General features: G+C 45.3%; 4 protein-coding genes across 5 annotated transcripts in view; 2 read left to right on the top strand and 2 right to left on the bottom strand.

The window, feature by feature from the left end:
- LOC126558885 (heme oxygenase 1) overlaps positions 1–27812 on the bottom strand; it is a 536918-nt gene that overhangs the window by 189123 nt on the left and 319983 nt on the right. The gene's annotated exons all lie outside the window — the stretch shown is intronic.
- LOC126557160 (zinc finger protein 853-like) overlaps positions 1–27812 on the top strand; it is a 379636-nt gene that overhangs the window by 184780 nt on the left and 167044 nt on the right. The window lies entirely within an intron of this gene.
- Positions 294–15289, top strand: LOC126556549 (DNA-dependent protein kinase catalytic subunit-like). The gene is made up of 3 exons (XM_050211831.1): positions 294–444; positions 508–3268; positions 5650–15289. Exons 1-3 carry the CDS (start codon positions 306–308, stop codon positions 15287–15289), a joined length of 12540 nt encoding a protein of 4179 aa, XP_050067788.1. The 5' UTR covers positions 294–305.
- LOC126558611 (tRNA (adenine(58)-N(1))-methyltransferase catalytic subunit TRMT61A) lies at positions 17175–26761 on the bottom strand. The gene is made up of 3 exons (XM_050214656.1): positions 26104–26761; positions 17402–17571; positions 17175–17310 (listed from the first exon to the last, which is right to left on the bottom strand). The coding sequence occupies exons 1-3, from the start codon at positions 26729–26731 to the stop codon at positions 17176–17178; spliced, it is 933 nt and encodes a 310-aa protein (XP_050070613.1). The 5' UTR covers positions 26732–26761; the 3' UTR covers position 17175.

Here is a 27812-nt window from a genome sequence, read left to right as displayed (position 1 = left end):
ATCCATATTGGAGCTTGATAGCTGACAGCAAAACGATAAAATTGAAGCGCGCCTTTTACATTGGTTTGTTTTCATTCTGCGGACGTGATTCATAAATTGTGTGTTGAAAACGGACTAACGTTGCTTATCTTTTGCTAGATTTTGTTGTAAACTGTGCATAAAAGAATCAAAGTAATGTGAAGGATTTGAAAAACGACGACGTTCTTTCGACTATTTGCGAAACATAATATCGCACGGTGTAAGTTTTCATTATCGCTAAGAAACGTATGCGACAGGTTTTACAAAACCGTTTCGTTTGCAGCGCAATGGCATCGGATTTAGGTACCTGTTTGCGGCAGCTAAAAACTTGCCTCGATACACAACAGATTCCACAAGCCCGTAGCGTCATTGATCGTATCACCCAGCTAATCATCGATAAAGCCGACGAAAGCGCTACGGAAACCGGTAAGCAGCACTTTATCACAATGTCTAAGATCATGCTTATTGTTTTACCCTATTTTCACCCAGACTTCAAACTAGAATGCTTATTTACCTCCCCGAACGGACTGGTACCATTTTTGGAAAAGTCCTTCGCCAACGCAAAACACTTTGCGAAGGTAATCGAAGATGCGTTCGAGCTATTACGCAAAACGATCGAGAAACATTCTCCACTGTTAGGCAAACGGATGCCGATCGTTGTGCCAATTGCGATCCGTTGCATAAAATCATCTTCTGTTTCGGCTCGGCCACGCGAACTGGCAACACTAGTGCTACAGGACAGTATTGCTTACGGATGTCTGCATAACGATAGCTACGAAAAACTAAACCAACTACCGGGTGAGATTTTGTTGGTGTTTCAGCAAGGGAAGCTACCAAATCGATTACAGCAGAATCTATACGAACTGATGGGTCAGCTAGCAAAACACTTCCCGGACAGTGTGATTGCACCTGAACGCATGCGAGACATTCTTGTAAACGCGGTAGAAAAACAACTGCTGGAAGAAAACTATCCCTCCCTGGTGTCACTGGCGGGTGCTATTCGTGGGCTGGATATGTTTCTGTTCCATTTTGCACCCTCCGAGTGTGATCGTGAGTTACGCCAACGATTGTACCTGATGATAAAGAAACTTTCGATCTGGGATGAAAGTCGCTCAGAGCGAGTCGTTTTCCGGAACGCCCTACAGCTGGTGGCAAATCATGCAGCCCTATTTTCCGTACAAATGTATCTGGATCATGTGCACTGGCAGACGATGTTGGCTGGTAAGTGGATTAAATCAACCAGCCAGGATGATAGACAGATTGGCCTGAATGCACTTTACGCTTTTCATGCGGAAATAGCACGCGTCCTATCGAACCCAGAAATAATAGTAGCAAGCGAACGTGAATGTCCATCGACAGTGGATGTCCTTAACCAATATGTGGGCTACTATCGGAAGCTACTTAACTCACCGAGCGCAGATCAGTGGGAAATACGGATTGCTATCCGCGGGTTCGGTATTATGGCTGGCCCTTGTCAACAAATCACCGGCTCCAGTGTGTCCCTAAACGAACTGCTCACGATCGTACTGCAGCGTATCGAAGGAATATGTGAGCGGACTGCTTCAAGTTCAGGTGATGCGCTGGCCTTTTTACCCGACTTCATACAGGCACTGTCGGAAATTCTTACCCACGCAAAACAGCTAACCACGATACAGCTCGTCTCGGTACAAACGATGACTGTTGCTTTGGTGCGCGATTTTTACCATCTGCCTACGGTGCATCACGAGCTTATCGTACGATCGCTTGTCTGCATGCTGGAAAACGTTGGAAAGCTGGGAGGAAGCAGTCGCGATCAGCTGCTCGACAGTATTCTGCTGCAAGGAATTGTTTGGAGTTGTAGTCATGCATTGCCCTTTGGTTCATCACCGCCCGTACCCAGTTCGACAGCTGCAGCTGATGATCCAGCTCAAAAAACGGACTGGAAACGGGATCTGGTGACGTATAAGAATTATCTTCCCCTTTGGCAAGGTCTTTTGAACAAAGCCCAAACCGTACCAGATTCGTCCTTGTTACGAGCAATCTATCGTGCTCTCATGAACACACTGTTTGTGATAGTGGAGAAGCTTGATCTGTCTACCCGTAAAAGAACCTTCCAGGATGATGATGGACAAGAACGGGAACTGTTTTTCTGCGACCCTAACATCGATCTTATACCGATCAAACCAAAGGACTATCATATCTTTCTCAACCTGGTAGAACTAAACAGGGATGTCTTGCACAGCCCTCAAACACCAACGGCTTTGCGAGAACTGTTCATCGATTGGATTCGTCCGTACTTCGAACGATTTGTCAAACAATCGCTCGAATGTCCACTGGTGAGTGGATTTGTCAAGCTGATCGAAATGGGACTCGGAACGGCCGAAACGATTGGTTACTTTCATCAGCGAGAAGGATCTTCGGACGATCCGGATGTCCGTTCGATCCAGATGCTGCTGGTGTACTATGTGGAGCAAACGGTACAACGAGCTATTCACGCAACGGGAGAGCTTCAGCTAGCGTGTCTTCGCTTCGTACTTAAAGCTCCAGTTCGCTTGTTGTTCGATTTTGTGCAAGATGAAGATCGAAAGCAACCACTAATGGTGGAAGTATTCCGGACGGCTTTTCACATCGGGCGAGGATTGCTATCGATCGCACGGGAAGCGCTTTACTCGCTGCAGCGCATTATACAATTTCGTTATCCACCTTTGAGAGGAATGCTACGAGAACGTTTGCTCCGACAAGTGCTACCAATGCTGGAGCCATTCTTACGCACACGTGACTCAACTCAGCCACCTGCCCAAAGTTTGCGTTTGGCCAAGTTCAAGCGCCACAGGACGGCTAATGTAGCGGCTGGAAGAATCGAACGCATTAAGCAACAGCATCGAATCGAACGGACGGCAGACATGAGCGAGCTTGTTACGCTCCAGATGCGAATTTTAAAATTTCTATCCAATCTGCAACCGAACGAATGCTGTTGGTTGGTGGTGGACGAGCTGGAACAAACGACTGGAACTCCTCCAGCACTAGGAGAATTCGATCGGAGTTCACTGACGCGATGGGATGCGGATAGTGGACGATCGCTCGAGTTGCGGCTCCTCTGTGAGAATGGAACGCGTCCATGCATCAAGCTGGACGGAGTTGTCGGTCGAGTGTGTCAGCTGGCGGTGGAGTGTAGTGATCGTGCGACGAAGTTGGCCGCTTGCGAACTTCTTCACACGACCGTGCTCTATCTGCTGGGCATCGGTTATCAGGATCAACTGGCAGGATTATGGTAGGTACCGTAGATAGATTTTAAGTACCATACTAGCTTTATTTCGTTTTGAACAACTTCACTATTATAGCAAGTACAACCACAAATAACACACAACCCAAAAACAGAAACAGAAAGCGACGTAAAAGTAGCAAACTATCGTGTCTTTTATCTGCGTCCTCTTGTACTAAGTACACAATTTCGTTCCTAAATTGACACTCGCAGGGATACTTGTACGAAATTAGCTCCTCGTGCGCTTGTGCCCTTTGGTTCAGCTCGTACAACTCCGACTGGTATTGTATAACCTCAATTCTTGATGTCGTTGCAAGTATTGCTCCGTATCGTACCGAACCTTGTGAAATTTCGTAACAACTTTTAAGCGACACGTAACTGTTCACATCCAGCCGTAGATCAACCGTTGATATGATTCCGCGGATGGCTGCTGACGGGGCTACGTTACGGCAGGTTATCGTTATGTTGAGTATGTTTCTGCGATACCCTAGATGTAGCTCCAAACATTGGCCCATTTTGGAAAAATTTTGAAACGTGTTAAAAGGATTTTCCCCTCCATGATCTGCGACTATTCGAAGCAGTTTGGCACTGAGGTTGAAATCGCCCTGGTACTGCCATCGGTAAGACGGTACCTCACACCGAAAGTCACGTAGTATAATTGATTCTGTACCGACAATGGTTAGTAATAATATGGGCGTTAGCCATCTCCAACACGAATGAAACATTGCCAGTAGTTGCTGGTAGGGTTTAACCTTTACTAAATAATTTCGGGTTATTAGAGACAGTCAGTAGTGTTGTAGTGGTGCATTTTTTCTGATTGTAACTAATGAGCGTTTCATTGGATGTCTCTTTAGAATGAGGCCAAGGATACTTTCACGACATGGCGATCCCTTGCAAAGAAAACTCTTAGAAAAGCTTTAAATATAAAACTTTCTGAGTATTAGTTGCACAATTCTTCATTAGTGACCTGTACGTGTGGTCTTAGCTCCGATTGCTTGCTCTTATTTGCTAGGACGATACGGTGATAGAGGCGACATCTTTTCTGGTTTCATTTTGCTCAATTTATCCGCAGCTGGATTTTCTGTTCGTTAGGGATTATGATAACTAAAGATGAATTACTTAAATTTTGCTTTATGAAGCATTCTAAAAATATTGTTTATGGCCACTAGTTGGCACCGTAGGCATAGCTGTCGTCAAACAAAATTGCCGAAGGAAGTTCCTCAGAAAGTTTGGTGACCTAAAGAGGAGATAAAGATATATCTGGAATCTATTCAAGATGAAGTGGATTCATTTTCTGTTTAATATCAGCAACATACTAACTAAAAAATCATTTTCAAATTTTAAAATACCATGCTGTTTGCAGATACAAAATTAGACACTAAATCCTATAGAGTGTAAAGACGAGCGCTCGTTACTTTCTGATGTCGCTACTTGTTAATTTGTATCGTTTTCCGCGTTAAGGAATGTAATTCTCTACACATCCAGAAAATAATCGTTATCAATGAAACGCCTATCCCTAACATAACAAACATCCACTCAATGGCCATCGTGCACGATACAAAGCAACGTTTGTCGTCCTTCACGGTAGTTATGTTGAAAAGTACCTCACTGCGATAATGACACGAGCACTTGGAGCGATAGGAAAAATAGTTCTGCATATAGGGTTTACTCTTATTATTGCTTTCATACCGCTGAATGTACGCGTCCTTGTCGAAGCTGTCGATGTGCTGCACCCGCAACGAACTGATATCTTCCATTCCTTTCATACAGCCGCTCAGCAGCAGCGTACCAGTCTCGTTCGGTACGAGTTTATATTGGACGGCTGTCAGCAACGGTAGCGGATATTTGCTCACCCACAATGCTTGATTTGCGATTATTTTCAAGCGCTGATCTTCCGTTTTGTATGCACATTGCATCGTTACGTTGAGTACACCGCTAAGTAAGGATACGTACACATCCACACAGTTACCTTCGAACTGAATGCCGGGAAAGCCACCGAACGGACGTAAACCCGAACTGGATGGATTCAGCTGCAGAATCTTTGCCTTCCACTGGAAATCATGTATCGTACGCCAGGATTCAGCGTAGGAATCGCATGATTGCGAGTCATCTGACTTGGAATTAGCGTAGCATAGTGAGTGTGAAGTTAAAGCTAGGACTATACTTGCACCGTTTAAGCTCAACATAGTTTATGCTCGATTTATGCTTGATTTCCTCGTGTCCTAGCCAAGTACTACGATGCTTAGGCTTCAACGTTTTACCCAGTATAGAAACACAGCCAGAACTAAAGGCATCCATTTACGGTCCTTTCGCTCTTGCCTACATTACATCAATGTTCAACTTCCTAATTACCTTAAACGATTAACTTCCTTTCTTTTATCCTGTGCCAGGTCCCAAATATGCCACCATTTGCTGCACCTAAGCTGCGATACAGATCTGGCAGTGTGTCAGATGTTTGAACCGTTGCTGTTTCAAATCATCCACTTTGTCACGCAACCCTCCAAACTTACCCAGCAAGGTACCCGTGCACTGCTCGACTGTTTGATGGATGCAACCTCCAACGTGCGACACAGTGCTGTGCGCGATCTTTCCATCCGATGTTTGCGAGAGTTTCTCCAGTGGACCAATCGGCAGTGTGGTGGCACTCAGTCGGCTAAAGATCGTCGCAAGATCAAGAATACACTGCTGGAGCAGCTTAAAACGCATGCATTAGAATCGAACGCTTCACATCGCTACGGATCTGCGCTGGCATTTAACAATCTGTTCCGACTGCTACTGCAGGAAGATTACCAAATAGTGCGCTACACTTTCGAGCTGATGCATTCGTACTCGCTTGGACTGATGGTAACAGAGGAGCAGAATGGATGTGCTTCCGAAGGTGCACATGATGCTATCGCGGAACAATTTCTACTCGCACTGGAACATCTGGGAAGCAAAGTGCTCGAGGTACGGAATGCTTTATTTAATTGCTCTGGAAACCGTCCCGAACAATGCCAACTCGTACCGGCCGCAATTGGTGGCGGTGAGATGAAACATATTGTTAGCTGGTTGTTCCGCCAGTGTGCCACCCGTCAGCCACTCCATCGACGGAAGTGTATGCAGCTATTTGTTCGGCTTTCCAAAACGGTACGAGATGTAGCGAGCGGAGAACAGTTCCTTAAGGAACATTACACATACGACCAGATTAAAGGAATTTGCCTTCAGGCTGATTCGCCGCAAGGTATCGGTCAGTCTCCTACATTGATGTGCCTGTGGGACGAACATACGAATCCGTCCGTGATAAACATCTACCTCTGGTTAGAATATTTACTAGCGACACTTGATATGTACTGCTGGTTGCAGAGAGAAAAGCTCGTGGCGGAAGAATTAGCACATATGCTCCTGAGTCGCATTTTGCCCGCTGTTCAGTGTTTCCTACGGTCCGTGATTGATTTTTCGGTGTACGAAATAATGTCCAACATAAACCGGAATCAAGCGCGCGAGATTCAAATGACCAGTTACGACCGGCGAATGAATGCAGATAAGATTGTGTGGTTTGATGCACTAAAGTCGGCAGTCGTTGTGCAAATAGTTGATCTATTTGTGTTACTACTTTCACGTACCAGTAGCAGCGAGGATCAGACTTCAGACGAAAGCTTAGAACTATGGCAGCAGCAACCTACAATTGATTTCCTTTTGGCACTTTTGTTTAAACCACATCAGCTAGGGATGGATCGTAATGTTTCGATGTTGCAAGAGGAACGAAAAAATGTTGCGCAACTTGTAGCTCAACTGGAAGAACTGATACGGAAGCTGATGGAACGATACGACCATCCTATCGGAAAGCTCTTTTCTGTTGCTCTGTCGGAAAAGTTGGTATCTGTGATGGAAGATTTGGGTGACCGAATGAAAACACTTTTAACACTAAGAACGATTCATTTAGCGGACCAGAAGAGCGCAAAAGGCTTACTCTTTATCGCGAAACAACATCGAACCCGATTCGGATATGCTCAATTGACGAATAATGGCAAGGATCGCATTCAACAAGCCGGCCGAAGACTGCTCGCGAATTGCTACGAAGCCATCGGACAGGAGGGAGTGTGTTTAGTGCTTAGCCCATCTGCAGCACGCTTCGGTACGATCGTTTTAGAAGCTGTCTTTTTGCTGTCAGGCGCTATGGAGAATGACAACCCAAAAAAAGGATTAGTGGATACTTTAATTTCGTACAGTTTGAGCAAGGAGATTCTACATCCCAACATCCGTCACGGAGAGCACTTCCTCATTTGCTTCGGGTCAGCAGTATATGAACTGTTCATCATGATACCGGCCAAATGCTTAGATACGCTGTTGCAAGAACTCACCGTGGATAACTTCCCATTCATCATTCGAATCCTTTGTGACCTGATGGATTATAGCTATCGAAGCCAAGCTGCAAACAAAGATAGGTTGGAAAGTCTTTTACAAACCTTGCTGACGAAAGGATGGCCACAACTGTTTGCATGTTCACGCCTGCAGCCAAACCTTTTCGGAGCGTGTGATGTTCAGATGATCGAGCTGATGGCCAGCAAGGCGATGATCTGTCCCTTTCCTTTGCATGAAATTCGGCAAAAAGTAGGTCCAGACTACGAGCGATGGTTGGCTGAGTTAATAGGCAGCTCGCGGTCGGAAGTTTCGATAGAATTGAAAACGAAAGCCATCGTACTGTTACCTACCGTGCTTGGCCCCCGTGGATCAGCTGCGTCAGAATCGTACTGGGAAAGTTTCGAACAGGCTCTCGAAACGTTGCAAACACTCCATTTTCCGCTTCGTTCGACCGAATTTTTACCCAACAGTCCAAAACGGATTGGTTTCCTGAACTGTTTAGAGCGTTTGCTTGAGGCGATGGTCCTTTCTCGTTCGCCACTACTGCTGAAAGTGATCATACAAATGACGGCTCCGGACGGTGAGGGACACATTGCCGAAGCGAAGATACGGAACGCTGTCGAGCGTTTTTTTGCCGACCAATCGTACGAGCTGCAGTGTGATCGACTGCAGGAACTTTGGGATCTTTTTGCAAACCATGCATATGCGCCAACCGTTCGAGAAACGATACTAAGACGATATCTGTGTACCGCCCTTTGGCACTGCCGGTACGATACGATCGTGGAGTTTTACAAACGAATCATCCGCTCGATCTCTAGGTTCAGCTCGGAGGACATCAATGGACGCGCTGGATGGGATTTGGAGCATGCGCTCGTTGACCTAGCGGGCAGCTTCCGATTGATTGAACATTATGCTGCCCTGCTTCCGAAAAGTATCCTGACAGGCGAGAACTGTCCCGTGGCAAAGGAGCTTTATAGCTCTCCGAAGGATGAGAGTGTTCCAGTACGGGGCCAGCGTTTGATAGGAGACTTTAGCAAACGAGCTCACAGCGTGCGAAAGACTGTGCTCCTTTCGAATGACCGTAGCGCTGTGGAACTGTTCCGGAAATATCAATGTGCCGCCTACCGAGCACTGGTCGCGCTGATCTCGAACACAAACGAAGATGCTCGCATGTACTCGGTGTTGCTGTTTCGCGAGACTCGTGAAAAAGGTGATTATATATGGCGCCACTTGATCGACTGTAGCAATGATGAGCTGTATCTGGAGGGAAGTCAAGAGCAGGAAGAAACGACTCGAACGGTTGCAAAGCGTGTCGCAATAAGGCAAGAAGGTGTTGATCCAGCTTTCCGAATTCCAATCTCCAAGGATCCCGGCTTATCGGTCGTGCGAGAGTCCTCGCTCAGCCAACAGGTGTTTCGGTTTGATATGAACCACTGCGTTGTCCTATCTGCCCGGGAAGTGGCGGAAAAGGATGCAGCCGAGTTGGCCAAACGACAAAAGGGAACACTTACGAGTGTGTCACTCGAGCGAACGGCGATTAACGAGCACGAGGTAATGGCAACGGTTTGTGGATGCATGCGACATATGGCCACGAGCAAGGTGCCGCTAACTGCGGTAGTACAATTTCTCGCGAGTTCGCTAAACGATCAGGGACAACCGAAAAACGTTCGGCTATTTCTCGCCAAGGTGATCGATAACTGTCGTAAAGAGCTGCAGCCACATGCATCCCTGTTGCTTTGTCCGCTGATGCAGCTAATAGTCGATGGAAGTACCATTCGTGGACTGAATCCACTCGTGACAGACTTGATAGCGCTAATATTGGAGTGGAATCGTTCCAGTGTGTCCAACGAACCAAAAAGACAAGCTGCTGTCGGTGAAACTGGTTCCCTGGCGAGTGTACTTTTACGGTTCCTGATGAATCACGCCTGTCAACAGCAGGGTGCTCGAAATACAACCGCAAAAGTGTTACGTCTAAATCTAGATCTAATCCAGGAGCTAATATCGCAATGGCACGATGTTCTGATCGTCCCAGGTGAACTTCTCTATGAAATGGTATCAGGCAACAGACAACGATTACAAACAGACGAACGAACAAAGCTGCAACTCATTGCGGGTCTACAATTGGGAACGATAGTTCTCACCAAGGGTCGCGGCAGACTAGTGCCCTGGGTGGAGAGCATAAAGCAAGAATATCTGCGATCGGTACTACGTTGTCTGGATCTGCCTGACAGCACAAGCTTCAAATCTGCCGCCCTACTCTTGGGCCACAGTTTGGCGCATCTCTATCCCGAAGGTCTGCCGGAAGATGAGGACGAAAGTGTAGACGAACTGTTCCACATCGAATGCGTCACCAAACTTTCTGCCATCCAGCGAGAATATGATCGAAAGTTTGTAGATATTCTGTACGAAATAGCTAAAGCCTTCCCATCGATTGCCGATCCGTTTCTTTCCGTCATAAGCCATCGCTTTCCAGCTTCTGCTGTTCCAGAAAAGCGCATGTATCTGGAGTTGCTGCTTGGTGGACGGTTGGAGAAGTTTAATGATGATCTATACCGAGAATTGGCGTCGATGGAGTTGATGCTGCTTTTGCGCGATAACGAGTTACAACTTCCGACATTACATTTGCTGAATCGAGCAATTCCGTTGGTGCACGAAACACAACATTTGGAGCAGATAGTTGAACCGGTCGGTTGTGTTACAACAGAACCAGCGACGCGTTCCGAGTGTCGAGCGGTAGCGTATGAAATTTTAATTTACATACATGAACATAATTTCGCACAGCTTTCTGAGGATTGTCAACAATCTGTTTGGAGATACGTGATACGAGGGTTGTGTGGAGTTCAAGAAAGCGATGCCACAGAGACCTCAACCAGGGTGAGAATTCTAGAATACCTCACCGATAGTGGAAAACTGCCAACTGATCTAAGGGAACGATTCCTGTTTTTGCTTACGGAACTCTACGATCCAACCGTAGAAACGGAGTTTCTTGGTAGTGCAGTGGCGCTACTCCTCGATCCGGCTATTCGTTGCAGGGAATCTAAAGATCGCTTGTTTCTGCACGAATATCTCAATGCGGATGTTAAGTTCAACGAGTACACTATCGAAACAGCTACCCGACAACGTCATACGATGACGCTACTTACGCCAATGTTTGCGGACAGTTCTCTGCAACGTCAGCTGCAATCGTTCATCACAGGCCGGGGTTCACAGATGGAGCAACTAATACGAGCTACACAACTTTCCGTCATGGATCGTACAACGCAACAGGATGAAAATGGCCATTTTGAACCAACACAGGACCCGACCAAATTTACCAAAGGACGTGAAACATTCGCAATGCCCACACAACATACGCTTTTGTTTGAGTCTAGCTCGTTACAGCTCGATCGTCGATCACAGCGTACGGGTACCGAAACGACGCAACAGGAGACCTCATTTGACCGGCTGCGGAAACGCATTCTCCGAGACAGTGAAGCGAATCGGCAGAAGCAAACAACCTGGGCCGTTAGTCGCCATTATTCCAACCAGCGGCAACGTTCGGAACAACGGCGCGAGAATGCCTCGCAGGTGACACTTTACCGGCGCTATCGACTTTCCGATTATCCTGATCTACAGATCAATCTACTTGCGTTTCTGTTGCCGCTGCAGGCTCTCTGTCGGCGAGATACAGCATGCGCTCGACAAACGTTCGTGGCCATTTTTAACGGTCTGGTAGATTGTTTGATGCATGGAGATGATGCCAGTCGCACGGTGCGTATGGTTGGAGACGAATGGGATCGTTTCGTAGGTCGGCTGGATGAATCTTTGCATCGCATCCTGGAGACGAACAGAACGAGTGATCCGAATCTTTTTGGAGGCTTAATTGAGTTGACACTCGGCAAGGCGTCGGGCAAGTTCACACTATCACCACGCACCATAGCGTCCGTGGCGGGTGCGTCCAATATGTTGACGATGGGTGCCCTTTATCTGGAAGCGAAGCTAACCGATGCTGCGGACTTTGATGATGAACCGGTACGAACCGGTGGGAGCATCACATCCGAGGCGGAACATTGGCTACAACTATCGTCTCTATACCATGCGATGCACGAACACAGTGTTATGGTGGGCATATTCGCCGAAAAGCTCGACAGTGATCCTCAGCTACGGAAAGCGATTGAACTGGAAGCCCTGGGACGATATGACCGAGCGCACCGAGCATATTGTGAGTTGGTATTGCGCATAAGCCAAGCTCGCGTTGAAGAACGAAACTTTTGCTATAAATCTGCGTTCAATTGCATGCTCCAACTCGGTCAGTGGGACATGCTGTTGGATGAGATAGGTAATCAGCTAACGAATCACGAAGATCTGTGGACTGACGACTGGAATCTGGAAAATTTGCTGCCTAATTACGTGCACGGGAATGTGCTGCTGGTTTTGGCCGGCAATGAGACAGCGCGTGAATTTTACAACATGCTGCAACAGTGGCTCCACATACCCGATAGGGCGAAACACATACGGCAGCAGTTTGGCGAGGAACTAACGGCACTATACATTTCCGGCCAAGAAATGGTTCGTGCTCGGATGTTTGGCGAACAGACACAGCGACAATTTCTCGACGAGTGGCACTGTGCCGGTGTGCTGTCCGGCCTAGTACGTACCGAGTGTTTGCTCAGTGTACGCAAAGTCATTGAGCTGGTTGCGTACAGCGAGTTGTTGGAGTTGGAGGCCGATAAGTTGGAGCAGGCTACTGCTGGTTTAATTACTTCGTGGCAAAATGCACAACCGGCACTAACAGACTCGCTTATCACCTGGGACACTACCTTAGCTTACCGTAGATTCCTTTTGGAAAAGCTCGAAACGAAATGCGACGCAGCGAAGGAACGCGTCAGCATCCTGAACAATGTTTCCAAACTGTCCAAGCAGTTGTACCAACTGGAACTTGAGCTGTTAGAGGTAGCGTTCGAACAGAATAATATCAAGTACGCCGGGAAGATTATTACAAGCTTACGGAACTCCGAATCGTGCACAGGTCTTCGAGAACCGGCAGTAGAGCACGTGTTACGCAGAAAAATCGCTCGAATACGCTTCGAACGTATGAGGTATGTTGAAGCATCGTCCGATCAGATCCAAACTCTCCTGCGAGGCTTTCGACAGCTGGTGAAGATTAACGATCAGACTGAGGTAGGCGAAAATGAATCCGGTATGGCTCAGGTGAAGCGCAGGACATGGTCGGAAATGTTCCAGCTAGCAGAAACTGTTCGTACGAAGATCAAAAGTTCGAACGAAAATTTTTCAACAGAGGATGTAACGCACATACGAAACATGATTCGAGTTGTTATGAAACTTCCAGAAGAAGAAGGGGATATTGAGCGCATGGCTTTAAGTGAAAGACTCAGACAATTGTCGATGCATTGCTTACAGCACAGTATTATTGTGTTGCGACCTGATTCATCCCGAAGTTCCAAGGAAAGGGATAGCAGTGATGCAGTATTAGTGGAGCTTGCTGATGCTCACCTTCGTCTAGCTCGGTACTGTTACCAGGAACTAAACTCGGAACTAAGCGAAGAAGAGGAACTTCCAGTTGAACGGACTCTAGTAACCTCACTCTTGCCAGCGATACAATACGGTTCCCCTGAGGCTAGACACCTATTTCCAGTGCTGTTACCGTTACGAAATCTTCAAAACAATACACTGCAAAGGGAATTCTACGAGCACTCGAGTTTGGTACCGTCGTGGAATTTTCTCCAGTGGATTCCTCAGTTATTGTCGTACATGAAGATCACATATGATGCAGCAGGATCGCACCAAATATCGAACGATAGGCATTTTCTGGACGAGCTTTTGATGCGACTCGTCAAAGAATACCCGATGGCTCTCTATCACCCAGCGCGAGTAATTCTAGCCGACATTGAAGGTCCCGTTCGTCCTATTGTGGTGCAGTTCCGTGCTGCCTTAAGTTTTCCCGTGCTTGATCGTTTCGTAGACGAACTCTGTCGTGTGGTGATGCCGGAAACACGACTGCAAAGCATGCTGTCGGAGCTGAAAAGCCAACTAAAAAGCTTCACCGATTCAACCGCCTTCCAAGCGTACATTAATCGCGCGATACCGTATGTGTTCCCGACCGAATCCAATGACCTGTGGCGCTTTGGACAGGCTTACCGTGCGGCTTTACCGCTTGTGGATAAATTTCGTGCATTGAAGTTACTCCATCCAGTAGACGATCGTACAGTGATCTTGCAGAAGCTAGAGGAACTGGGTGATGAACTCCAATCGATGCGGCCGCGAACAAAAACAAAGTCCATGCCGCTTGAAGACCTTTCTCCCTGGCTAGCGGAATTCCACTGCAGCAGTATGCGTGGCCAGCGTAACGAATCTTCCGTCGAGGTACCGGGACAGTATGGAGTGGATCGTGAAACACCTAACCCATCCCATCATGCGACGATCGTGAAGGTTATGCCAGATGTGCTGGTGTTTGTAACGCTTCGACTACCGATACAAATAACGTTCCGAGGCAGCGATGGCAGGCAGTATCGCTTCCTGGCCAAGTTTGGTGAAGATCTCCGGCAGGATCAACGCATCCAGCAGCTACAGAGGGAGATAACGCAACGACTGCGGTGGGATCGGCATTGTCGAGAGCATCAGCTGGCGTTACGCACATACGAAGTAGTTCCGATACGGCCCAATTTCGGGTTGTTCGGATGGCTCGAGGGAACGATTGCGCTGAGCGAAATCGCTAAACAGGCTGCTCCACGCTACAACCCTGGTGACCGGGGACAGGCACACGTGCTCAATGAATATGGACGTTTTCTGCTGAGCGTCTCGAAGCAGGACACTACCGGGAATGAATCGGTCAACATTGGCGCATGCAATTCACCAGATCTGTACGGAATGGCGGCAGCATTCGGTATGCCCGAACAGCTACGATCGAAGTACGTCGAGCTGTCGCAAACGATTCGTTCCAGCACCCTGAAACGCGCACTGTACGATATGGCTGCCTCGCCCGAATCTTTCTACCGGTTGCGCATGAATTTTGCCAAGAGTTTGGCCACCATGAACATCACCTGTTGGGCACTCGGGATAGGCGATCGACACTTGAGCAATATTGTGCTGGAACGTGCGACCGGCATGCTGGTAGGTGTAGATTTCGGTATAGCCTTCAGTGCTGGGACACGGGACCTTCCCATACCGGAGCTGGTACCGTTCCGGCTTACGCCGCAGTTCGTGGCAGTGATGGAACCGATGCGTTTGGTGGGTATTTTGCAAAAATGTCACCTTCACACACTACAGTGTTTGCGTGATTCGCGTATGCTGTTGCGCGCATGCTTGGAGGTATTTGTCCGCGAACCGACGGTCGACTGGTTGAGAGCAGCCCGGCAACGGACAGTCGAGAAAGCGGGGAGCGAACGTGCACCAGGTGGCGGTAGAGATTGGAATCCGCAGGTGCGTGTCAATACGGTGCTACGGAAGCTGAGTGGAGCCAATCCGAAGAAATTGTTGGCGGAAGAGCTGCGGTTCGGTGTCATCGCTCAAAAGCGAGAGTTTTTGGTCGGCTACCTAGCGCTGGTTAATGCTTCCGCTCCAGTGAGCACGGAAAAGGTTGGCCGTGAGACCGTCCTTTCAACGGCGTTACAAACGGAGATGCTTTTGGAAATGGCCGTTGATAGCAAGCTGCTGGGTATTACGTTCGCGGGATGGTATCCTTGGTTCTAGGCGAAGCGGGACATGCAGAGAACAGTAACCAATTATGTATTCTGTGTTGTACCTTATTAAACAATGCTTTATTGTGCCCGTTATTTTGTTGATGAATATGATGATATGCGAAAATTTAGTGTAGATAATGTTTGGTATTCCAAGTACAATAACATTTAAAATATACGAAAATTTGAAAACCATCTAAAATATGTACCATTTTTTAAGACTCCCAACTAGGATTTCCATTTTTTTAAGACCACAGCTCCAGATTGTACAATGAATATACCAGATTTTCAACAATGCTCACTACCACAACATGATCTTTTGCGATTTTGTTGTATAATATAAATTTAATGTTATCATAAAAATGTCACAAAATGTAATCTTTGAAAATGACACTTTCTCAACATAGGACAGATCATATTGATTGACAATTCATAGTCCATATCACACCACAATATTCTTTGACTGATCGTATATGTATATTGCAAGGCTTCTCGTATGTCTTAAAATAAATTCTTAGCTTAAAATTTGTTTTTTCAACAACGACGCTCTGTCCATCGTTGGTGCTGCGATGTACAGTGTGAGTCAACAGAAAAACAAATTTTCATAGCATAGCATTTCATTGAACAGCTAATGGCACATCCATGAAGTAGATCACCAGTAGATAAATAAAACAAACATGATTTTGAGCAAAGAGCAGTATCTGTTTATTGCTTTTCATTTGTTTGCACCTCCGGAACAACGGTGGCAGACTTTGACTTCTTCCCACAGAGACAGACACGCAACAGCAGCACACCGCTAAAAAGCATAACCGTCGGAACCAACAGCTTTACCATCAGATCCGAGATCGCCACATTGACCTGCATCGTAATGTGACTGTTCGGTGGTTTCGATTTGTTACTACTTTTCACAGACACATCCCCCTCCCGGCAGTAGGGTTGTGCTTCGGGCGGAGCATTTGCTACATTTTGCTGCACGTGTCGCATATACGCCGCGTACTCGTTACGAAAGTTACACTCACTGCAGTTGCCATCGAACCGAAACGGGACCATTTCCGGTTGCTGCAGTCTCTGCCGCCACATGGGCAGATAGCCGGGCAGCATGTAGGACTTCGTTTCTATATCATTCGTAAGCATAAGCTGGCCATGGTAGGCGTGCGTTGCGTTCACTGTCACGCAGCTGCTCAGCTCAAACCGTTGCGCATCGTACTCTAGATATATTAGGTTCGCTAGCGGCCATTTCACGCCCGGTGTATACTTGGGACACTCGGGGTGACTATCGTGCGATGGTTTATCATCTTCAGACCGGGGTACTTGGTTTTGCATCGATCGGCCACAAGTAATAGTAATGTTGATGGTTTCGTATACGAAGCTAAAGTATATTTCAAAACAATTCCCGTACCGTTCCATACCGGGAAAGGTGTTGAACGGATTGTGGCCAGCATTTTCTCCCATCATCGCAACTGGACGCGCACGCCGTTTCATGTTACCTAACGACATCCATGGGTTACCCTGGACAAAGCAGGGCCGGGCGAGTAGTAGCCCCGTAACGCCAACGATCGATAGAACAAGCGATGCAACGAACACAACGCACTGAAACCCACTAATGTGGAGATGCATCGTCGTTCCTGCAGGATAGTTGCGAACGAACCGGACCGATATTGAAAAACAATTGAAGCTAAAGAAGAAAAGTGGTGTAAGAAACATTATTCCCTAAAAGTGGGAAACAACTAAAGGGGTGTGAGTAATGCTTTTGCGATTTCTTTTATTGTAGATAAAATTATTTCCGTGTTCAACTTGTCACTTTCCAAAGTTGAGAAGTAATTTTCTTTTACTTTCATTCCTTGCCAGGAATACATCCTTATTGTCTCCATCGATACCGAACAAAGAGTCAGCCACTTGTTACCGGGCAAAGAGCGGTGGTAGCTCGGCGATCGTCAAATACCCAGTGTGACCGGCCATCGTGTTTGGGGCGGATGAGGTTATGTATTTCTTGCTTTCCCGTGGCGTTTTTGTGTCCTTGTCCGTCTCCATACGCTGTCGGTGATGAAAGATGTTGTAATAAGTACGAAGCTTGAAGAGGGGGCGATAGTTTATCCAAGCACTTGGAGAGACCTCTTTTCGTTACCTTTGTTTTGACGAAATCTAGTTCCATTACGGGAACATTGCGTGTGCGTACGATATCCTCTATCTGGAGCACCTCTATATTCTGCACCTCGATAAAGCCACACTTGCCTAGCTCTTCGCAGACTCGCATCGATTGTTCGATGCAGGGCGAAAATGAACAAATACGACCACCTGAGAGAAGCGATAAAAGTGTTTAACATGATGAACAATATTTGAAAATAGAGAAATCATAGTATCATCAGGCGCAATTATTAAATTCTGATGCAAGAGATTTAACTACATGTGAAATTAAATATCTCTAGACTATACTTAAGATAATTTCATATATTATATACAACCGAATTCTGAACAAAATGCAAGCTTTAATAGCCATCTGAACCCTGTGCGATCCTTTCGAATTTCCTAGGAGGCCGCTTTAACGAGAAAACAAATCCTAAGAGAGACTATAGCGCGCTTAACACACTGAACGCACATGTCGCTTTTTTTCTATCGTGTCTCTATGCCTTTGATATTCTGCCTTAACACAGGCTACGCCATTTACTCGGAAATTGAAGAGAAACATTGCATTATCTATTAATTTGATGCCGAGGTAGGAGAAAATAGTTAAGTAACTTATTTCGATCAATGTCTTCTTTAACGCCTACGATGAACCTTGCCATTGGAAATGGATAGGATAATTAGGACGTCATTGAGGTTCAGGATGAGCTTGTAATTGGTCCTACATTTACAAAAAAAAACTCTGCTTTATAGAGATATAAAAACAGGACAAGCGGTAGCTTGTATTTGACGTCACGCTTTAAGGCAAAAATTCTGAAAAATTCCCAAACGAAGAACACGTATCCGTAGTAAGTTTTGTATATAAGGGCATTGAATAAGCTGCAGTAATGTAGGCAGTAAAAAAGATATTTAATTTGAGAATTTTTTTTTAGATTCCTCAAGCGAAAGCTCAGCGCTGTAGCGATATAGAGAAACATCCATTTTATCTTTTGAATCATGTATGTTCTGGAAAAAACAAAATGATTTGAAATCATGATAACCAAGAATTTGCAATTGTGGATTTGTTTGGAGCAGATACCGGCCTCTCAACGGTATTATAGTTGTGAAGCTTGGATCAAGGGATCCAGAACATCATTTTAATTGTGACACAAAACACTCCGTTTATGTCTAAGTCAAAGCCATTCATGTGACAACAAACTGTCCTGAGAAGTGATCAATACAATTTATAAAGACACTTCTCTTTCGAATGATTTGTTTATTTACAATTGAATATGACGGTCCAGTGCCGTATTGTCAATATCGAATGATTTGATCCAATCATTTTTTTTATACAGTATGGTGTAGTTACCGATTAGAAAAAGTAGCAATAGAAATGTTTAAAAAAGTAAATATTTATTCAAAAGACAGCTCAAGCTACGGTATTTTAGAGGGTTACCGTAAGGCCACTCGGGTCTATTATTGGAGAAAATTTTTGTTGAAGGCAGTATTCGATCATGATTTTTGCCATTGAGTAGCCGTAAGGCAGGCAAATTAAAATAAATAAAAAAAATAATAACAATAATAATTACATTTTATAGCTTATTTTGACACGCCTTACACGACATTCTGTGACTTGAAAAAGCTGCATTTTGTTGGTGTGTCTAACCACTCCAACAGATCGTACAAAATATTCTTGTAAACAAAAGTACAAAACGGCCCAAAACATTGTCACTGTACCGCCGCCATGACACCTGTGTCAAATTGGAAGTCAATTAATGTAGTAGCACCCAAAATAAAAAAAGGACCCAGACAAAAATGCCACAAAAACACATTCACGCGCCTCTTCACACGAGGCAGCACGGTGAAGTTAGTGGGAAAATGCAATAAATCTGCCCCTTGTCAGGATTGGCATGAGCTTTAACCACCGATCGTCATCATCGTCCCACCCTTACTGCCGGCTCACCGGACCAATTGGTGATTTTAACGATTTCAACATCGATTTCGCAGACTGCCTGGCGAACGGCAAACTTTCACAGTTTCCCCTTTCGTTACTATACGTTCGATGTGTGTCCGAGACTTCTCATCTCTTGCGGCTGGGAGGGAGGATGGTGGCCAGAAAGAAAAGCATGAAACAAATCCTCGTGCAAGTGCGCCATGAATAATGCAACGAAGTGGCAGTCTCATTATCGTTATCGGACAGCCACTGACAGATGAAATAAAAGGAAGGCAAGGGAAGGGCGAAAGAGCTACAAGAATCGTGGCCCTTTGATGGTTCGTTTCTTAGTTTGCCGTGGTTCACCGTTGAGCAATGGAGGTAGGTGTTTGATCGTGTATATTTCGATAGTTCGAACATGGGATCGCTGTGTTCGGCGGCATTCATTCAAAGCCGTTTTTCGTTCATTAGCAGAGTAGTTGCAAGGATGGACGCGCTATTTCCTCTTGTAAGTTTACTTAAAACGGCTAAAATTAGAAGAAATGTTGCAAGTAAATTTTAAACAACATTTTCTTGTTGTTGACTTGGCAAAGTTCTTCCGCATCAAACACGCCAAACACTCCAATGAACGAATCTACATGCTTTTTAAATTTTACGATGTTGATAAAAAATGGCACGTGTTTTTGCTGAGTTCTTTCGTGAGTAGTTTCCGTTCTCTCTGGCCAATCTTTGATTCACCAGTTCAAATTTAAGGTCCTGTCATTCAAGAAACGTTCGCCGAGTACTTTAAACAACGCAACAACTGTCGACAATTCGCACTCGATCAATCCAAATGCGGACCCAGTTACCTGCTTGTCGAACTCGAAACACATCCGTTCTTTAGATGGGAAGTGTGTCATTCGGAGGATACATCTTGAAAGCAGCAGCATGACAGCAGATTTTACAAGCAAATCCGCACCTCGAAAATGGTAACACTGCTGGCGGGGGATAAGATATGTGCATAAATAATCGTGCAACATTCACTCTCAACCCTACGACCCGTGCTCGGGCGGCAGAGAAATCGATCAATATTTTCACTCGTATTGATGTTAGTTTTTTTTTTTGCATCGTGCATCAAGTAATACACATTATCTGTCAACATCGTTAGACGTGATGGAAGCGAGCTGTTGTATAATAATGTTCGAACAGATATCACCTGCAAGTTCAGCGTGCTGCTGGACATTCATTGATGCGATGTTGTTTGACATCTCCGGCTGGGAAGCATTTACGTTTAATGGTTTTACTATCCACATTACATTAACATACGACACAGTGGCGTTTCCGGTTTTTCAACCGATCCGATGGAGTGCGTGATCCGGAAAAGGAAGTGATGCAGGCCGTTCTCATGCTGTGCATGTTCGTTTGTGTCTGATCGCCAGGTTAGTCGTTGTGCCATATTTGGCATTTCGGTATGCCGCTGTCTACCCTCCTGCTGCTTTGAATGACACACGCTTAGCTCGGTGTTCATCTCATAGCCCTTAAGAATTAAAGCGATATTGATGGAAGATATGTTCAATATTATGCTTTTTTTATGTCGCAGCAATTTAGCGAAAAACATGTAAAACTTTTATACGTCCTATCGGGCAACGTTTGTTCTAGAAAATGTCCAGAAAGACAGAATGTCTTAGAATACATCAAAATATTTGATAAGCAAGTTGATGGATTGAGTTGTCCGTCACCACATAAATGACACGCTCAGGTTTTGTGAGCAATTCTTCGCAATATCCAGACAACTCTTTCGGGCCCATAAACCGAGATCGTTAGCTTGTAGAATTAAAATCCAAAACTGTCTCAATTAAGATCCAAGAAGATATATCTTGGGGTTATTGATGTAAATATGGACAAGCCCAAATTGCATACTTAAAATGCTAAATGTCATTTACAAAAATGCACCAAATACAGGTCACAAGTACCACGTTTAGAAAGCCTTCTAACACCGTATGTATGAATAACTGCATCAGCCACAGATTGCCTTTACGCCGCGGGTGCTTCCACGCGAAGGTTAGGGCTAAGGAACAGTGCAGTCAGGTTGACATTTGCTTGAAAAACGGCGGTTGGGATTTCTCTATACGTCTTTATAAGGAAATTCCCACTTGCCTCCCACCGGGAATGATAAATATACACATTCGCTGTCCTCTGTAGGGCTTAGCAACTTGTTTTGGCGACATTTGAACCTCCTGCCGATGCATGTGACCTGTATCGGTTGCGGTCTACCTGTCTGCGATCGTATACGTTTGACGAAGTGTCCTAAGTATAATGTGTGCCAATTCGCTCTCCAAACGGGAACACATTTTCGTTTTGATGGTACAACTACTGACCACTTTCAAAACACTCTACACACCGAGAACTGCCAGGGAGAGCACGAATTCATAGGAACAATCTTCCATGAGGCAGTCACAGCAAGACGGGAACAGTTGTTGTCTGTTTCGTTGCGTCTTTGATCTTATGCTAGCGTGCCCTAGGGCTAGGGGATCTGGAAAACTCCAAACCACCAAGTGTCTCTACGGCATTAGTCGCAGACTTTGTATCCGTTGGATGGTCAACTCCGGGAGCAACGCGAGGGAATCGTTTGTTAATAAATCATTCAACTCAGTATCGACATGGCATCGGTTCGTCTTCCTCTTCTATGCATGGATGCAATTGCACTGGGAAAACCGTCCGTAGTTTAGTATTTGTTAAGAGGTGCCTTTCTTCTTTCAAAAAAGGGGCTAGTCGCATGATAATAGTCATCTTAGAGTGAATTGATGCTTTGCAATGAAAAGATTTGATAACCTTCTTGTAGTAAGAAAAAAAAGTATCTTCCTCAATTCATTTCGATACCTTAATTTAAATGCTGACAAGCTTTTATGCTTTGTAGTACATGTTGCCGAAACATAACTTTCATAACGCGACACAAAATGGACATAAGGCTTACTGTTGTGCTTGTCCACGTGTAAGGCGCAGTATAGAATTCGCATGGCTGCGACGATGTACTTTCGTCGATAAATCTTGCAATTGGCCGACACTGTGGTACACACACACACACTGCATAGGTGCCACAGGTGTGATTTGATGTTGACGGTCGTCGAAACCGTGTGCTGATGCTTTTCCCTTCACCAAACAACCAAGTCCGCCAATGGATGCATCTGTGTGTCCATCCGTTATCGGCCAAACAATTGGCCATTGAGTAGCGTGTGCAGGAAGCGGATTTCTATGTTTTGACGCAACGAACAGGGTAGCTTGTCAACGGGCACTCAACAGCTTGTCGCGCGCGTTCGATCGTACACGGCCGGCAGTGATCGGTTGCACTTCCTTCTGGTACCAGCATCGGTGGCGCAACGTTTGCCAAACTGATGTCCAAATCGATGTGCCCCCGCGTGTTGGGAGAGAATATATTCCTTTTCAACTTTGCCGCACAACAGCAACCGAACGGACATTTACGGCTCTGCTGGACGCGTCTTGGTGCCAGATGGTGCCATTTTGCCGAGTACTTGGGTGCACTTGTGTATGCAGAAACAACGTGAAAATAAAAATTAATTAATCGCATCGTCAACATTCAATAACCGTGCTGTATTTTGGCATACGCTTCTCTAACAGTGTCCATTGAGTTATATGCTGAAGTCGGTGTCCCTTTCCATTGGAAGCTGTTGATGTTCGGTTTACCTTTCTCGCAAACGACATTGAAAAGAAGAAATTTTATCCTTTTTCATAATTATTTTCTCTTTAACAATAGCCAACAAGTAAGCTTTTCGAAAAGCAATCAAAATAATAAATCGACAAAAGCAAATATAAAAGCTGAAACGATCGATACACCTCCTGGGTGGATTTTCCGTTCGGCGCAATTGTCCATGTCCGCGAATAAAATGAACCATTTCAATTGCTGCTTGACAAACTACTATCCGCACCGCAAGAATTATGTTCGCCGCTGCTCCATCACTCTTCCCACATCCCACAAATCGACGATCGTAACGTTTCACAAACCACCGAGGCACCGGGAATAGTCAAAACACTTCCCGACCCCAAGCCAACACGCCAAGCCGCTTCCATTATTGGGGGAGGTTCCCACTTCAAAGAGATCGGCTACAGGAACGATCACAACAGTACGCAGCGTTGGTCCAGAGAGATCCAGTTTGAATGCCGCCTCTATCCAACGAGTCCTCTTCGCCCGCCTCGTGTTTTTTGATTCGAAAGAGTGTCAAGAGTTGTGTCAACTGTTCCCATTCGTCCCGTCCAAACGTGGGGTGACAATGTACATAAATTCTACCACCACTAAACACCGTGTGTTCCTGTGTTCCTTTTTCGGGGGGCTGCGGGTTCTCGTTTCTTGCCAGTTCGAGCTGGGCTGGACCGAGGGAAAGGTGTGTGTGAATCGGGTGTGACTGTTGAATAGGTGAATAGTGCTGCTTGAACTGCTTGAATTCCATTGCGGATTTCGCGCTCTGTTCTTTATCACCTTCTGCCTGCCACGCGGAACCTAGTGCGCGGCTCGTGATGTTTGATGGTGTACAAATGGAAGAAAGGACATCGGAACTGTAAGTCTGGGCTACTATGCTGTCAACTAGTATGTGTGCACTTTTTTCGTATTCATTGAAACCAAAAAAAAAAACTATACATCGTTTCCGTAGTTCAAGAAACTACTGATCCCGGCTATAGGACGCATATGCAAATCTGACCCACCAGCGGGTCTGCCAGTTAATAAATGATGGCAATTTTCATTTTTGCTTAATTTGGTACACGAGTGACCGGTGCAGACAAGCGGAATGTACTGCGCGGCTCCCCCCAAGAGAGTTGCTCCTGATCAAGGGACTGGGAGAGTAAAAAAATCCGTAATTTAACCATATCTGCACTTCAAAGGCAAGTTCAAAGGACCGCTTGCGCCCCGTGAATCATGGTTTGCGCCGCCACGTTCGGGATGCGAGGCGATTTGCAGACGTGGTGATTGATATTGCAATAGAACCGATTCTAGACAAGTAGCAGAATATTTATTCATTAGCCACAGTCCGGTCCGATCGGTAGTATAACGATGGGGTTTTGCAGAAATCGTAGCAACGAAACGTTTCCTGCTTTTCTATAAAATGTATTTGGTGCTAATTTGAAGCAACACAAAGCTAGAATTTTGTTTGCCTGACAGGAGCAGACGACACGTCTTGCCTTTTGCCATACAATTTTGAAGATGAGTTTGGTGTGGGAATGTTTTCGGTGAAGGAAGTTCTGTTGCACCAGAGTTATGGGTTTGCCTGTTTGCTCTTCATCCTTCCTCTTCAAAAAACGTAGATCATACGAACCCAACGATCCTGGCAGACGTTAGTGATATAATCGACATAGATCTAAGGCTATCCTGTTTAACATACGCAAGGATCGAGACAGCAGCATTAATCTTCTGATTGAAGATTAAATAGATGAACTGTATAAAATATCAACAAACAGCCGCACTTTTCATACACGTCATAAACTTCGTCATACAATTTTATTTAAAAAAAAAACGAACGAACCCTTTTAACTCAAGTTTGAGAGGAAAATAATGAGTTTTTATGTGGCTCTGTATGTGTGGATGATCATTTGGAGCGATGATTAAATCCTATCCGAATCATTGCACGGTAGAGCTGACTGACTATTAAGATGTTGAATTGCTTGGCTTAACGACCTTTTATTCTAAGATCACACCGGTGGCTTATGACTGTATTACTAGATTTGCTGATACCAAGCAGTTGGGATAATCAGCACCCCTCGACAATTCAACAGCGTGGTAGGCACAAGATTAGTAAGCCATTCGAAGACCGACATGACCTAGTGTGACGCTCTTACGAGGTATTCGCATTCTTCAAGCTCTTCGTCCTCTTACGGTAGATATTCGCCCTCATGAGGTAGCTCTTCGCCTTCTCGAGGTAGCTCTTGACATTCTGCGAGCTCTGCTCCCTCATGAGTTAGCTCTACCTCCTCTCGAGCTTTTCGCACTCTCGCCCTCAATGAGCACGGAGCTACCGGGAGCCCACAGCACTGAACTGAGCGTTCGACAATTATAAAAAAAACCCCTGATCGTCTAATAATGCCTGAAGTTACGCGTAAAAAAACCAATCCATGTAATATTAAAATTTATGTGTATCAATAATTATTTTTTCAATCAGCAAAACACTTAGCACCAACGAAACTGTTTCGTTACTGGTTTGCATTAATCAACCAGAGGATCCATATCGTCATTTCGTTGATATCTTATTTCGCGATTGTACCGAAGGACACGATTTCGATGAACCGTTTTGTGTAGTTCATCTTGTTATTTTTTACATCTTTTTAATGAATCACTTTTGCGATCAACCATCAGACCACCGTGCTACACCTGAAATACTTTGCACACAATTGAAATGCGTGCCTGTTTGGGAGGGGGTGGATAGATGGTGAAGGTGATATAGTTGAACGGAATTGTGCGCATGATGAAGCAAAACCGAAACCAGTCGGGATCGTTTATGCGTTGGAAATAATTTATGACGCCCGATAAATCATACCGTACTGTGTTGCGAGAAAAATTAATTGTTAACTGCATACGAATTCGCAGGTCAAGGAAAGGCGTCCGGAAAGTGGTAGAATGCTGTGGTAGAATGGTTCACCCACAGGGTGTGTTCGGACCGATTGTTAACCGTACGTATGTCACCAGGACTACTGTAGTTGCAACAGATTTAAAAGCTATTTCTCTTCATACCACGACAATAAGCGAGCTAGGGAGGTAGATTGCGCAGGGAAGCAAAATCCATTATGGTTGTTTAATTGGGGGTAAAGCTTACCTTCATTTTTCAGTGCTTTTGCCGCATGTGGCACGGCAAGCTGTGGTGCCGGGAGATCCAGAAACACGGCATCAGCTACACCGTTTAGCTCGTCGCCGAATCCCCGTTCGCACACATCTCTCTGTCGCACGGTAACATTATCGCCCAGTCCGTGGGAGACAAACTCTTCGCGCGCCTTCGCCACACGCTCCTCGTGGAAGTCGAATGTGTGCAGGTGGCCCGACGGACGGATGGCGCGCAGAAAGTAGTGCGACAGTGAGCCAGAACCGGTACCGGACTCGATCACGATGCTCCCCGGTCGCACTTCCAGCTGATACAGTATCATGCTGATGTCGGGCGTGTAGAGAATCTGCGTCCGATGGGGTAGCGTTTGAGTCCAGAGTTCCGGGTTCGGTTGCAGGACATGTGCCCAGCCCTTGGTGAGCTGAACGCGCGAACCGTACCGGACACCGATTAGATCGCGCACCTTTAAAGCACCGAAACTAGTTTGAAACACGTACTCAATCATTTCGTTCTTTTTGTTGCGAATCTGCGGCACCGCGTCGATCGTGTGCATCAATGCGGGTGTTAGATACAGCACGACCGTATCTCCTTCTGCTATGACTTCTTTTGGACCGGCGAAACTCATGGTTAATGCAACAAACGATGTTTAACTACCGGAATCGGTGGAAAGATGTATAACGTGTAGCACTTTTCGGTTACAAGTCGCACGTGTCAAGAAAACGGAACGATTGTTTGTTTACAAACAGCACAACCCGGCCGGTGTACGATTGACAGCTGACAGCAGAGAACGCGCGGTGCATTTGAATTTCTTACATGGTCGCGTTGGATGACAAAAGCGAGAAGAAATTAATGAGGTGTAAATAACGGACGTAAATATATTTTTACAATCAAATAAATTGTTCTACACATAAACTAGTCTTGCTTGGACATGGCAAAATGTTTCATTAACTAACAAAAAATAGTGTCTAGCAAAAGTTTGGAAGGCTAACCAGATTCTCAGATTCCCAACGCTGAAGATGTATTTCGAATACTTTCGAATATTAACAGGCCATTGTTTACTTACTTACTAACTCACTTGATCAAATGAGCACAACAGCAACTGGAAGAAGTATAACAAAGAATAAAATGCAAAATATCATCACTCAAAAAGTATACTTTTCTAATGTTTTATCATTTTTCTTCCATGTCTTTTATCGTTTTTAAATACATTTAACAAAAACTACGAACTAGGAATAAAATCTACACTCCTCCATAAGCGTCTCCGTAACTGATTGATCTTTTGAGCGTTTACAACATATTCGTAACCAGTCTAGATTGGAAACGGCTATATTACTACTAACTTAAGCTTTTGTATATACCATGTGACAAAGGAATCGATTCAAACATCTTTAATTATATTTACAGTAAATTTTTCTATTTACACAATCAACAATTCAACTTTTTTCCTATTACTACCATGTTCGTGAAGAAGTTGTTCATACATCAAAAATAAATAATAGCCAACTGTAAAATAAACCATCCACTAACAGGGATCCTTATAGTTTCGTGCGGAAGAACGAGAATGTTGCATTGAGCTTCTAAAGAAAGTAAATCCTACATCTAAGAATAACGCACATAAATGCTTCTGATGCTCTGGTGCGCCTAACCTTTGCTAACAACAATACTGATTCGGAAGATGTACAATGACCGTTCGAGCGAACGAACTA

The sequence above is a fragment of the Anopheles maculipalpis genome, chromosome 2RL (assembly GCF_943734695.1).
Source record: "Anopheles maculipalpis chromosome 2RL, idAnoMacuDA_375_x, whole genome shotgun sequence".
Taxonomy (NCBI): domain Eukaryota; kingdom Metazoa; phylum Arthropoda; class Insecta; order Diptera; family Culicidae; genus Anopheles; species Anopheles maculipalpis.
This window is presented reverse-complemented; position numbering and strand designations above follow the sequence as displayed.

Coding starts and splice junctions, on each gene's coding strand:
- LOC126556549 (XM_050211831.1), top strand. CDS start 306: ATGGCATCGGATTTAGGTACCTGTTTGCGGCAGCTAAAAACTTGCCTC. Junction 445..507: donor CGAAAGCGCTACGGAAACCG/GTAAGCAGCACT, acceptor ATTTTCACCCAG/ACTTCAAACTAGAATGCTTA. Junction 3,269..5,649: donor GATCAACTGGCAGGATTATG/GTAGGTACCGTA, acceptor ATCCTGTGCCAG/GTCCCAAATATGCCACCATT.
- LOC126558611 (XM_050214656.1), bottom strand. CDS start 26,731: ATGAGTTTCGCCGGTCCAAAAGAAGTCATAGCAGAAGGAGATACGGTC. Junction 17,572..26,103: donor AAAAGCACTGAAAAATGAAG/GTAAGCTTTACC, acceptor CGCTTCTCTCAG/GTGGTCGTATTTGTTCATTT. Junction 17,311..17,401: donor TAGATTTCGTCAAAACAAAG/GTAACGAAAAGA, acceptor CATCACCGACAG/CGTATGGAGACGGACAAGGA.